Source organism: Heloderma suspectum, chromosome 6 (assembly GCF_057233095.1).
Source record: "Heloderma suspectum isolate Gila_16-S chromosome 6, 16-S_ref, whole genome shotgun sequence".
Taxonomy (NCBI): domain Eukaryota; kingdom Metazoa; phylum Chordata; class Lepidosauria; order Squamata; family Helodermatidae; genus Heloderma; species Heloderma suspectum.
In genome coordinates, this window is record NC_139463.1 from 12,666,602 (window position 1) to 12,679,850 (window position 13,249).

The 13,249-nt window shown below is 48.0% G+C and overlaps 1 protein-coding gene across 1 annotated transcript; it reads left to right on the forward strand.

Annotated features, from left to right (window-relative positions):
• The first annotated feature begins 57 nt into the window (after nt 1-57).
• Nucleotides 58-10,924, forward strand: THYN1 (thymocyte nuclear protein 1). Its single transcript, XM_084803628.1, has 8 exons — nt 58-131; nt 2,216-2,297; nt 3,949-4,172; nt 5,613-5,681; nt 6,911-7,003; nt 7,930-8,025; nt 9,664-9,814; nt 10,624-10,924. Exons 2-8 carry the CDS (start codon nt 2,249-2,251, stop codon nt 10,668-10,670), a joined length of 729 nt encoding a protein of 242 aa, XP_084659754.1. The 5' UTR covers nt 58-131; nt 2,216-2,248; the 3' UTR covers nt 10,671-10,924.
• Nucleotides 10,925-13,249: the final 2,325 nt, after the last annotated feature.

Here is a 13,249-nt window from a genome sequence, read left to right on the forward strand (position 1 = left end):
AACCAAAAGCTCCGCTGTGTAAAATTCGGGAGGGAGCTGCTGGTGCAGGCGGAAGCTGGAGAAAGGGCGTCGGAGCGGCAAGAGCAAAGGAAATCTGGGCAGTTGCATACTTAGCAGTAAATATTTAACAGGTACAGTCTGTAGCCGTCCCCGCTTCCTTGTGTTTGGTTCGCGATGTGCGTTCACTTTTTCTCCCCTAAAAAGTGAAAAAGTGTAAAAAGTACACTTGCCAACTATATACTATCTGAGCAGGATGCAGCTTGGCTCATTTGCTTGAGTTACCTGAACCTTGTTGCTCTGTGGCTTTCTGCAGAAATTGCAGCTGTCATGTTGGGCCCTGCGGGAGTGGGGAGGAGGAATCCGAAAGCCCCTGGTAAGGTAATATCTTTTTTAGGACTGGCTAAAATGCTGTGAAATACTGAGCAAGCTTTTGAGTTTATCGGACATCTCCTCAGGAGGTGGGTGCTGAGTGAGATTTTATTTATTTATTCACTGCATTTATACCCTGCCATTTTTCCTCTTGCAAGGAACCCAAGGCAGCTTACATTATCATCCTCCTCTCCATTTTATCCGCACAACAACAACCCTGTGAGGTAGGTTGGGCTGAGAGTCTGTGACTGGCCCAAAATCACCCAGTGAGCTTCCATGGCTGAGTGGGGACTAGAACCCGGATCTCCCAACTCCTAGTCCAACACTCTTGCCACTACACCACACTGGCTCTCTATAACGAATAATAACGAAGGGGGCAGAGAGCAGACCTGAACCACAGTGCTGAGTGTTTCTTCAGAAGTCAGACACGACTGAACAACAACAGTCCCACTGTGGTGTGTGGAGCTTTACTCCCAAGTAACTGTGTGTCAGGTTGTCACCTGAAATAGATGAGACCATTGTTGTTGTTGTTGTTCAGTCGTTCAGTCGTGTCCGACTCTTCGTGACCCCAGGGACCATAGCACGCCAGGCCTTCCTGTCCTGCGCTCTCTCCCGGAGCGTGCTCAAGTTCATATTCATTGCATCCGTGATGCTATCTAGCCATCTCATCCTCTGCCGTCCCCTTCTCCTTTTGCCTTCAGTCTTTCCCAGCATCAGGGTCTTTTCCAGGGAGTTTTCTCTTCGCATTAGGTGGCCAAAATATTGGAGCTTCAGCTTCATTATCTGTCCTTCCAATGAGCACTCAGGGTTGATTTCCTTTAGGATGGACTGATTTGACCTCCTTGCAGTCCAGGGCACTCGTAAGAGTCTTCTCCAGCACCACAGTTCGAAAGCATCAATTCTTCGGCGCTCAGCCTTCCTTATAGTCCAGCTCTCACAGCCATACATTACTACTGGGAAAACCATAGCTTTGATTAGACGGACCTTTGTCGGCAAGGTGATGTCTCTGCTTCCATACTAGGTACAAAACAGCTTTTATTAATTTTTATTTTACAGCTTTATATATTGCTTCCCAACAAAATTATCAAAGTGGTGAATACAGTAACAACTTCAACAATAGAATAATAATCATTCTACTGATCAACAATAACACTGTAACTGAGTTATCACCTCTGGGAAAGCCTGTATAGTCAAGGTTGTAGATGCCTGTCTGCTGCCCAGTCATGGACAGGAGCAATAATATATATATTATTGCCAGTGTGATGTAGTGGCAAGAGTGTTGGACTGGGAGCTGGGAGATCCGGGTTCTAGTCCCCACTTGGCCATGGAAGCTCACTGGGTGACTTTGGGCCAGTCACACACTCTCAGCCCAACCCACCTCACAGGGTTGTTGTTGTGAGGATAAAATGGAGAGGAGGAGGATAATGTCCGCCTTGGTTTCCTTGCAAGAGGAAAAAAGGCGGGATATAAATGCAATAAATAAATAAAATACAGGGCATTGAAGAGCTGTTCCCCCCAGCAGTGGGAATTTTATAAGTCTGCAGTCCTATACCCACATGGGAGTAAGCTGCATTGAACTCAGCGGGACTTGCTTCTGAGCAGACATGTATGAGTTTGCACGGTTAGCCACAAATTCTGAATTTTCAGCACGTATTAGCCACATGTATTCAAGCATGTCTTTGTAGCCATGAAGGGTAGAGACTTTATCTCTTTTTTAAAAGAAAAAATGAAAAAGAAATGAAATCTGAGAGCCTTAGGAAGCTGAATCCTGTGTTCCACAGCACATGCTATGCATTTTCTATGCTCCCATGGAATTGCACCATGACACATGAGATCCTTTTCACAGGTGCTGCCCAGCACACTTCAAGGCAGAGGGAGAATGCCTTGGCCTTCACGCGGCAAGAGAAGAGACAGAGCGGCCTCAACAGGTCAGTGGGGGAACTAGGCTTGGTGGCCATTCCCTGTGTTTAGTTGCGCATTCTGGTTTTCATAGAAAGTATCGTAGAATCATAGGGTTGGAAGGGGCCTACAAGACCATCGAGTCCAACCCCCTGCTCAGTGCAGGGTTCCCAGGCAGTCTCCCATCCAAGTACTGACCAGGGCTGACCCTGCTTAGCTTCCGAGATCAGACGAGATTGGGCGCACCCAGCCCTTTGAAACAAAGAAAAAGCCCACTTGGAGTGTATTGGTATGTGGTTGTTTTAGACCGGGGGTGTCAAACCATTTTCAACAAGAGAGCCTAATTCCATTTAAGAGGAATTATTGGGAGTGGTGGGCGGTGCTGAAGGCAAACAGGGTGGACCCAAAAATACCAGCATATTTTAGTTGAAAACTCTCACTGCCAGTAACTATAATCCTTAGGAGAGGTGTTTGGACTTTTAGAATGGGAGGAAAACTGCACAAAAGCCGGGAAACCACCAAAGATCGGGGGTGGGGGAGACGGAGCTACCTGGGGAGCCCTGGAAAACTGGATTGGGACCTCAAGAGGGCAGATTTGGCCCCCGGGCCTAAGGTTCTAAACCCCTGTTGTAGATACATGCAGGTTCTGGAAACATAAGTTGCTGAAGATGTGAAGCCAGCGAAGGCTGGTGGCTCCTATGTCAGTGGGAAGGTGAATCTGCTCGGGGTTTCAGTCAGAACTCTAAAGGAGCTATCACACCTTGGATAGCTCCTTTAGAGTTCTGACTGAACCCCGGAGCAGATTCACCTTCCCACTGACATTGGAGCCACCAGCCTCCGCTGCGTGAAGCTAAAGATTTAGGTCAGTGTTGGGAAAACTTTTTCAGACCAAGGGCTGATTTCCAATCTGGGAAAGGTCTTGGAGGCCACATTCCATCTGTGGGTGGGCTCAGAGGCAGAGAGGGCAAACAAATGATGACTATTCTTGTGGGAAAGGTAGGTGAGGACAGTTCCAGCTTCAGCAGCTGCTCAGCCAAGGGACTGGGAGCCCCAGTGCCAAGTAGCAGCTGAAGGAACCTCCCACCTCCTCACTTCTTTTTTCCTACTGGAAAGAGAGGTGGGGAAACTTGGGGCTTTGAGCCCAACTGCTGAGCAGCGGCTGAAAGCCTTGTCGCTCCTCATGCTCGCCAGAGGGCATGCCGTGCTCACCGTGGCGAGCATGGGGTATGCAGTCGTTGAAGCCGGCTCCCAATCATAAGCCATTTACTTGCCTTGCAGGAGGTGCATGGTTCAGTTGCTGACACATTCTGCCTGAGCAGTTGGAATGTTCAGATATCTCTCATGACATCACAGCAGCACAACCAATGACTAATGCATCTTGCAAGTACCATCTAGGGAATTGCCAGTACACCGAAATATGTACTATGCCTGATGACAAACACCCTGAGAGAAAGTGAGACATTTACGGCAGGGAAAGTACAATATCTAGAGATGTTCCAGACTTGCTCTCGCCCATCCAAACTTGCCTTTCCCATCACTTATGAATTGTTTAGAAGGGGTGAGGTTTTTAAAGCTTAGCTTAAGCCCACTGAGTTGATATTCCTCTTCTTAAAAAAACCAAAACCAAAACGAGAAGGTAAATCTCTGTGATATTCTCTATTAATTCCTGGTTGCTTCAAGCTATAAAAGAACCTGATTTTAAAGTGGCAAAATCTGAGATCCAGAAGGACAGTGAGGAACCCAGGACGTCAAGAGTCGAGACGAAACGTTTTGCAGCGAGAAATGCTGGGGAAAGCTCCAAGGGAGAAGCCCAGGCTGAGCAACAGGGGAACAAGAAAGTCTACACACATTGGCTTTTGAAATCTGAGCCGGAGAGCCGGTTTGAGAAGGGGGTAGATGTGAAAGTAAGCAAGCAAACTTCTGTAATAGTGTGTGTGTGTGTGTGTGTGTGTGTGTGTGTGTGTGTGTTGACCTAACCCAGCCTGTGGCCCCCAGGTGTTTTGGACTACAAATCCCATCACCGCTGATCACTGGCTATGCTGGCTGGAGTGGAAGGGAGTTATAGGCCAAAGCATCTTGAGATCATTAGGCTGAGGAAAGCTAGGAGATCTAGATCTGGATATGTGATGTTGCATGAAAAATACACCTCACTTGCACTAATGCACCCTGCTGGATGGAGACCGGAGCTACAGAAGCTGCATATCAATTCACCGCAGAACAGAGATGTGGAATCTCTGGCCCATGGACTGAATTGGGCCACCAGGTCAGATAATCCGGCCCACAGGGGCCCCTCCTTGAAGCCCTACTGCTCAGAGGAGGGGGCAGGATAACAATTGACCCATGACCACACCCGTCTCCTTCCCTGATGTGGGAAAAGGCAGGAGAGCAAAGCCGACTCAGGACCTGGCGGGCTTTCTTCCGTGCCTCTCTGTGCACCAAGAAAGTAAAATGGGGTCAGGTGATGTCAGAACATAGGAATCTGGGAAGGGGGGGGCTTCAGGGGAAAGGTCCACCCCTTGTTGTCATTTGGCCCTCCTGATTGGTCCTGGGAGGCATTCTGCCCCCCCCCCCCGGACCAATGTGATTTCCCACACTTGCTGTAGAGCTTCTCTTCCCCCTCTGCTCGCTTGTCCATTCCACCACCAAAAGGGGGAGGGAGGATCAGTGAAGGAGCAGCTGGGGGTGGCAGCGGTGGCGGCAGCTGCTGTGTGATGCCATCCCTGAGCGTGATGAGCAGCAGCAGTGAGTTGGGTTGATAGGGGCCCTGTCCTGCAATGCCGGGGCCACGGCGGCTGCCGGAGGACGCCGGTCCCTGACGTTGGCTCTGCCTACCTGTGCCAAATATCCCCACTACAGCAGCCAAACATGTTATTAAAAATCTCTGCAAATCTTTGCTGTCACCACAAATAAGGCAGCTTCTCTGGTTATTTGTTCCAATTCAGTTTACAAGAATTTAATCTGATGTGGCAGGGGTGAGCGACACACAGGCCATGTGCAGCCCCCGGAGGAGACTGGTCATGACTAACTTAAGCCCCATTCATTTAAATGGGTCTACTCTAAGTAGGACTTAGGTTGGATTTTACCCTAAATTTAGAAATAGCTTTGTTTATGTAGGTATCATTCCAAATTTAGTAGTTAACAGAGTAGGAACTTTGGTGATCAGAGAGTGCTATGTTGAGTGCAATCCTGTAGTTGTCTACTCAGATGCAAGACCTATTGAGTTCAATGGGACTTACTCTCAGGTAAGTCTGTGTACAAGACTGCAGCCTTCATCAGTAAAATCCTAACACAGAAATGGCAGCGCAGCCTCTCTGGTAATGTATGTTTTTAATCTGATTCTCCAGTTCAGCATTGAAGACCTAAAAGCTCAACCCAATCAAACAGCAGGCTGGGATGGAGTCAGGAATTATCAGGTAAGGCATCCAGAACATATGTCTTTTGGCTTAAAAAAGCAAACCACAGAAGAGATGAGGTTACATCTCAAAACCTCTGCTAAGTTTTTCTTCCTTCCTTCCTTCCTTCCTTCCTTCCTTCCTTCCCTCCCTCCCTCCCTCTCTTCTTTCTTTCTTTCTTTCTTTCTTTCTTTTCCTTCCTTCCTTTCTTTCTTTTTCTTTCTACAAAGGAACTGAGCAGTAAATGCAATAGCTAACCTCAATTAGATGGATTTGAAATTGTTGAGTTCAAAACAATTTGTTTTCAGATCAAAGCTTGCAGTGGGAAAGCTGAGATTTGCTTTTTGCACTAAATGTATTTTAAGTTCTTGTAAATATTATCCCTTTCCTCTCTCGTCTCCTGTGGAACTGGAATTTAGACTGTAAGCTCCATGGGGCAAGGAATGTTTCTTCCCCAGCCCACCCTTTTCAGGGCACCAGTGTGATATAGTGGCTAGTGCCATAGTGGTTAGTGCTACACTAGGACAGGGAAGCCCAGATTCCAGTCCCCACAGCCATGCAGCTCAGTGGATGACCTCAGGCCAGCCATAATCTCTCAGCCTAAACTACCTCACAGGGTTGTTGGGAAGATAAAATGGGGAGAGGATAATTTATGCTGCCTTGAACTTTCTGGAGGATAGGCAGGATATAAATGTAGAAATAAATTAAATAACACCTGCTATGAGATAGAAGGGAAATAAGACATGCACATGAAAAACCATTCAGTTTGGTTCAGATGTCACTCGAAATCATGGTTAAGGAATCTTAACTACAGATCAGTATGATGTTCGGATTAACAAATTATAGTTTGCATTCAGCTGGCAAAACAGAACCAGAAACAGTGGTTTGTGAACTGTGGTTCGAGAGCTAACTATGTTTGGTGCAGTGTTTGAACTGGCAAACCGTAATCCACTTGATGCTCTGCTGAGTCTATAGACAATGAAAGCAGTCAAGCAGCTGTAAACTGTGATTTGCCTTGTCGTACATTTGGGAGTTCGACTCCATGGATTGGGTTCTAAACTAGGGTTAGCACAAAGCATGGCTTGGCACGATACCTGAATTGTGCCTTTGTGTCGACTGCTTGGCTGGCATCCTCTCAGATCCGAGGACCCCCTGGCAGTAGTGTGGATTATCTGCAGTCGAGGCATGCTGTGTAGCCTCTTTTCCTTGAGGCCATTCAAAAGGTGATCCCTGCTCTGTTCCTTTGTCAGGCCCGGAATTTCCTGAGGGATATGAAAGTTGGCCAGGAGGCCTTCTTCTACCACAGTAATTGTAAGGTGCCTGGGATTGCTGGCATTGTCAAGGTGAGTGTGGATTTCTAAACATGCACAACACCGCTGCAAAAATATGTCCATGCTAGGCTACCGGGAACAAGAGGATATTGGCCTGAATTGCAGAGAGAAAAGAGTGGTGAATCTCGATTGGGGAAATGTCTAATGCAGGGGTAGACAATCAGCACCCCTCCAGAACTTTCTTGGGATCCAGCTCAAATCCAATGGTCATGGGATGATGAGAGTTGTAGTCCAACATCCAGAGGGCCACAGGTTTCGCCCCGCCCCAAGCTAAAGCCATAAATCGCTGGCTGTTGTAATCCACAAGGGATAGATCAGCCCTTCATTCCTATATGATAGATGCACAGGGTTTCTATATCCACACTGCCGACTTCAATGAGGCAAGTTGTTTTTTCATTGCAAAAAATTCTGGGAATTGTAGTTGTGTTATGGATATGGGCAGCTAAGGTCGTCTTGCAGAGTATTCCTGGCCCTTGCCAAGCTACAGTTCCCAGGATTCTTTGTGGGGAAGCTAGGGCAATGAAGTTGGGAAAGTACCCATCTAGGTTTTGTAGAGTAGACTAGGCCAGGTTACAGGCTACTGTCCTAGGTTACTGGGGCTGAGGCAGGATTTGCATATGGGAGCCTTGAGTTCACAGCATCCTTTAGCCCTGGGGCTGAAGGAGAGAAAAAAAATGGAAGGCCCATTCCTACATGCCTGTCGAGTGGTGACTTGCACATGTGAATCTGTCGTTCCAGATGATATGGAAGTTCTTAAGCCAGACAGAGAACTGGCATATTGCCTCCATCATCGTGGTTCTCAGTGGGGTTGGTTCACACATTTAGCTGCGAGTCATTGGCGTGTGTGAGCTGACCCTATCTTAAGGAAGAATCTACTCTCCAGTCTCCCTTGGTTCATGACCTGCGTTCTCTGTCCATGCTTCTCTCCCAAATCCCAGATAGTGAAGGAGGCCTATTCGGATCACACCCAGTTTGAAAAAACAGATCCTCACTATGATGCTTCCAGTATCAAAGAGAAACCCAAATGGTCCATGGTAAGTCCAAAATATCCGGAGGGCACCAGCCTGCAGAAGGCTAGCATATACTGCCCTTTTTTAAAAAAAATGGGTTATCATGTGCCATTTCCTTCTCCAGTGGACCACATTTTGTCAGAACTCTCTGCCATGACCTGTCCGTCTTGGGTGGCCCTGCACGGCATAGCTTATGGCTTCACTGAGTTACGCAAGCCCCTTCGCCACAACAAGGGGTCTTCAATCCATGAAGGGGTCTTCCAAGAGAGGGGACTGTTAAATAAGCTTTTCACTCTCCTACCCATTTTGCTTTTATATTAACTCCCACCACCCAGCACGGGCCAGAGAACCGGCTGAACTCCTTCTCTCATTCAGGAGCCCACATACAAAATTCTGGTGACTATCCAGTTGAACAGCTGGTGCGGCCAGAGATCACAATCTGACAATAGCAATTCCTGAGATTCAAGAACAAATGTTAGATCTACACATGCAGGGAAATGGAAGGTGGAGGTGGTGCCCCATTTTCACACTGTGGGTGTGGTGTTTGTCACGGGGTGGGGTGGGAGGCAGAAGTCCTGTAAGTAGAAAACTAGCACATCAGGGAAGAAGGCTGGGCTAGAACCTTCCAAGCACTGATGTGCTTGTTTTGTATTTCCCTTTGCAAGGAGTTGTTGCATAAAGGGAGCATTTAAAATGGGTATATCCCCAACATGCAAACTGAAATGGTGCAGACCATTCTGCCTGTCCAAGAGCTGACCTACACAATCAGTCAGTTAAGGAGATAGAATTTTGGATTGTACCACTGTGTGTGTGGGGGGGTGTGCACGTGCGCATCTGTCTTTGAATGCCTCCCCCCACATTAAAAGCACTTCCTGCATATAATAAATTAGCACAGTGGGAGGGCGGGCCATGCTAAATCTGTCACTGATATGCTTGTTTACTACATGCAAGGAGATGATTTTGGGGGGCGGGGAATATTTGGAAGGGCATTTAATAAATGCAGTTCTCTCCCTCAACACTGTTTTAGGGTGCAATCCTATGGCTGCTAGACAGTGGCTAGACGGCCATAGGGTGTCTGGTTTTCCAGGAACCGACCTCAGAGCCCATGTGCCAAGGTTGGCTCCCGGAGAACCAATCCCCCCCCCCTTCCGCAGAAGAGCCCCATTGTCCACGCTCGCAAGAGGAGCGCGGAGCAGCCGAAAGGGGGCGTTCCGGGGCAGGGCGGGCGGAATGCCTATACGACACATCCGATGTGTCGTACAGCAGCCTCCTCCCCCGCTCAGCCCTCCCGCGGCTAGACGGCCACAATCGGCCGTCTAGCTGAAAATGCAGGGCAGGAGAAGCGCGGGGGGAATGATCCCCTCCGTGCTTCTGCTGCCCGGCATTGGATAGGCGGTGGCCTCCGCGTTCAGAGGAGGCGGCCTATCTGGATAGGATTGCGCCCTTAAATGATTTTAGTTTCTTTTTTTTTAAGTACAGCACTCACAAACTTCCCTTACACTCTTGAAATCCAGAATTCTGCTTCTCCTGTCTGCTGCACTTGATGTAGTTTGGCTCTAAGAGGGGCAGCACCGAGTCTCACTTTGGCTACTGGTAATCAACAATGCAGCTCTTTAACTCAGCCGCCTTCTCAGATACGACTTTCCTCCCTTGCGTTTACAGGTTGACGTGCAGTTTGTGCGCATGACCAAGCGGTTCATCCCCCTGGCTGAACTGAAAGTTCACCACCAGGTGCACAAAACATCAGGAGGGCCCCTGAAAGAGATGACTCTTTTCACGAGGCAGAGGCTTTCTGTCCAGCCCCTAACCAAAGGTAAGGACTAGGAACCAGCAACTTTTGCTACTTCGCCAGGTGGAAACATAGGGCCTGTTCACACAATCACAGAGGGGGAAATAAGCCACGGTAGCTTATTTCCCCCACCACACATGCCAGTGGGATTTGTGTAATTACTCTCACTGGTGTGGCTTGCTGTGTCATGCGAACTCAGTGAGGGTGACGTCTTGCCGTGGTTAACAAACCACCCCAGAACCCATGGGCTGTTGCTGGGTTCTGGGGTGGCTTGTTAACCACGGTAACAAGCCACACTCACTGGGTTCACATGACACAGCAAGCCACACTGGCGAGAGTAATTATGCAAATCCTCCTCCCCGGTAGCAACCCACATGCACGGCAAGGGAAATAAGCCACCATTACTGGGTTTGCACAACATGCTAACCCACACTCAGTGGCTGAGTGTGGATTGTTTGTTGAACCGTGGGTTATTGTGTTGTCTGAAGTTGCCCCCCAACACCTGGGCCACCTACCTGTAAATCCAAGCCTAGGCAAACATTAATGGAAGTGACAGCAGCAGCTTCCTTCCCTGCAGCTTCCTTCCCTTTCAGTTGCCCCCCCCTCCTCCTGCCCCCAAATTAGAACTATAGGCTGCCCCTACTAAGAGGGATTCATCCCCAGAGCTGTGCCTCTTTCAGGGCCAAAGATGTAGAAAAGCATAACTTGCAGGACAACTGAGCTATGCTTGCATTAACTTGGGTGCCACATCCCAGTGGGGAAGTGGGTAAAACAGAGAGCCGCAGAGCTTCGGTGACTGGTCCTTACCCTACTGTTTTCTTTCCCCTTTCAAGAGGAATTTGAGTTCGTTTTGAGCCTGGAAGAGGAAAAGCCGCAATAAGACATGACTGCGACATGCTATAGAAACGGCTGAGCTGTTAAAAAAAAAACCATATTGGGAAGGAGCAAATTGTTCTTCAGCAGTCTGAGAGAAGGAGCTGAAAGCCTACCGATGCAGTTTTATATTCCCAATCGGTTGCCTTGCTTTGAAATAAGTAGTATTTTTCCTCAACAAAGATATATGTATCCATTTTATGTGGGAGTTTGTTTATTTATTGGGGAAATAAAAATACACCCCGCCCTTTCAGCCCTCCCAAGGACATCCTTGAAACGTGGTGGTCCCAAACCTTTCAGGGTAGGTGGGGGGAACATTTTTGCTATCTAGACCAAGGGTAGAATTCAATTTCGAAGCAGCTCTTCAGGGCCATGTTCCCGTGGTCTGCAGGGTCACAAATACCAGCCTATTTTAGCTTAAACCTCTTAATGCCAGCAACTAAGCCTTAGGAGAGGCATTTCAGCCGTCTAGCCTGGGGGGAAAATGTACAAAAGCTGGGAAACCACGAAACAACCAGCGGTTGGGTGGGAAGGGGGTGGTGCCATCTGGGGAGCCCCAGAGGGCCACATTGAAGCCCAAGGCAGGCCAGGTTTGGCCTGTGGCCGAGCCTCAGCATCCCTGCCCTAGATTAGGGCCAAATCCCTAGGGTGGTCATCTGTCAGAGGCCACATGCTGGCAGGGAATGGGGCCAGAGCCAACACTGGAGAGAGGACACCCCATTTTATATGTAAAATTATCTTAGGGTGCAATCCTATGCAAGTTTAGACAGATAATCTGGGGCATGCTGGGAGTTGTAGGTCTTTTTCTGTCTAAGCTTGCATAGGATTGCCCCCTTAAAATGTTTAATTCCACCTTTCTGGGCACACTGCCCTCACAAGGCAGCTTACATTACAAAAACAAGCACACACACATTACAATTAAATGCACACACATACACATAGCATCAGCAGAAGCAAATTATTTTTAAGCAACAAATGCAGACTAGAACGTATCTTACGGGGTTTTTTTTAAGGCAGCATAGAACTAGTCATTCATATGTCCCTTGGGAGGGAATTCCAAAAGTGTGGGGCCACCACTGAGAAAGCCCTATTCCTAATACCTTCCAGCCTAACGGCTCCTGCTGGTGGGCAGAAGCCAGGGCCTCCAACGCCAATCTCAGAGCTTTTTATCTTTACTCTGAACCAGTTGCTTACAGAGGGCTTCTGAAATGCAGCAGGGGGCTGCATGCACTCTATATCTGGTCTAGGGCTTCGTAGGTTAGAGCCAGCACTTAAAGGGTGAGGAAAGCTTGCATATACGTAGAAAGCCATTGTATTGCTCCAATGCTAGAGAAGCAGTTTGCAGGTTCAGCAGGGTGTGAAGTGTTCACAGGCACATCAGCTCTCACTCACCTGCCTGTAGGATATATCCAGGTGGCCATCTTTTTAATTATTTTTACCCTGCTCCACTGCCCCCCGCCCCTGGATTCGCTTACAATCAATCAGTAAGACAAGACTGTCCCTGCCCACAGCCTTAACTGTCTCAAAAGACGCATGGAAAAGGAGACCGGGGGGGGGGGGGGAATATTTAGCACTGGAGGTATGGTTCACCTCTCATTTCCTGGGGGTGGGAGCAGTCCAACTGGAACAGGTTCTGATGTTCCCAGCTTCAGCCTTCCTTGTTCTTTTTAATGCAGTTACAGTTTGGGCCCATCAGCTTTCACACAATAGAGACATCTCTCGCTATGCCATTCCCAAAAAGCAAAATAAGAGGTCAGAGATCATTCCTATACTGTTAAGTACTGCAGGAATATCTGAAATGCCTCTGAGCAAATGCACAGTACCTTTTCTTCTTCCACCACCACTAAGTACCTACACCCTGTAGGCATAGTTGCAAGACTGATCCCACCAGCAAGGTTGATGGCTCTCAGGAAGTCTTTTCTCCCCCCCCCCCCCCCCGTGAAAGGTTAACCACTAAAAAGACGGACACAACCGTCTACACAACCAAAGGGGGAGAAAACACCCATCACTCAACCTTTGAAAGCCTAGAATGGCCCCTTTTTAATTGGAGACAAAAACAAAAAACCTCCCAGCATTTAAAAATACAACCATTTAAAAGACAATGAATTAAGAAACATGTAAACAATGCAGAGGCTTAAAATTTACAAGTTGCACTGCTTAATTTAGTACCTGTAGACTCTTCCCCCCCCCCCCCCCCCGCCACCACCTCAACAAAATGTGGACTTTCCTAACAGCCAGATCTGCATGGGCTGCCTTTGCAGCTGCTCCTACAGTTCTGTTTGGATTTTTCTCTTCTGTGCTCAGACTGAAGATGGACTTTAAACATGGCTTTTTCCAAGGCTGGCCAGATGCAAAACAGGCCTATAGATGCCACTAAGGCTTAGCAGAAATTGAGCTTCGGGAAACAGATAGTTCGAAAGCGAAACAAAAACAAATGTTCTGCACTGAGACAGGCTGAATCATCTGTACAAATTGGGCCAAATCAGCACAATATTTTCTAAAGTGTAATGTTTGCAATTTTGCACCACTTATTCTTCTCAATTGTGGGGGAGAGGAGAGGATCTACAGGAGGGCCCCCGAGCGCCA

What these genes read in the sequence shown, in the direction of transcription:
- THYN1 (XM_084803628.1), top strand. Translation starts at nt 2,249, where the DNA reads ATGCCTTGGCCTTCACGCGGCAAGAGAAGAGACAGAGCGGCCTCAACA. An exon ending in GGATTGCTGGCATTGTCAAG is followed by an intron (nt 7,004 to 7,929) that starts GTGAGTGTGGAT and finishes CCCAAATCCCAG; the next exon opens with ATAGTGAAGGAGGCCTATTC. An exon ending in AGAAACCCAAATGGTCCATG is followed by an intron (nt 8,026 to 9,663) that starts GTAAGTCCAAAA and finishes TTGCGTTTACAG; the next exon opens with GTTGACGTGCAGTTTGTGCG.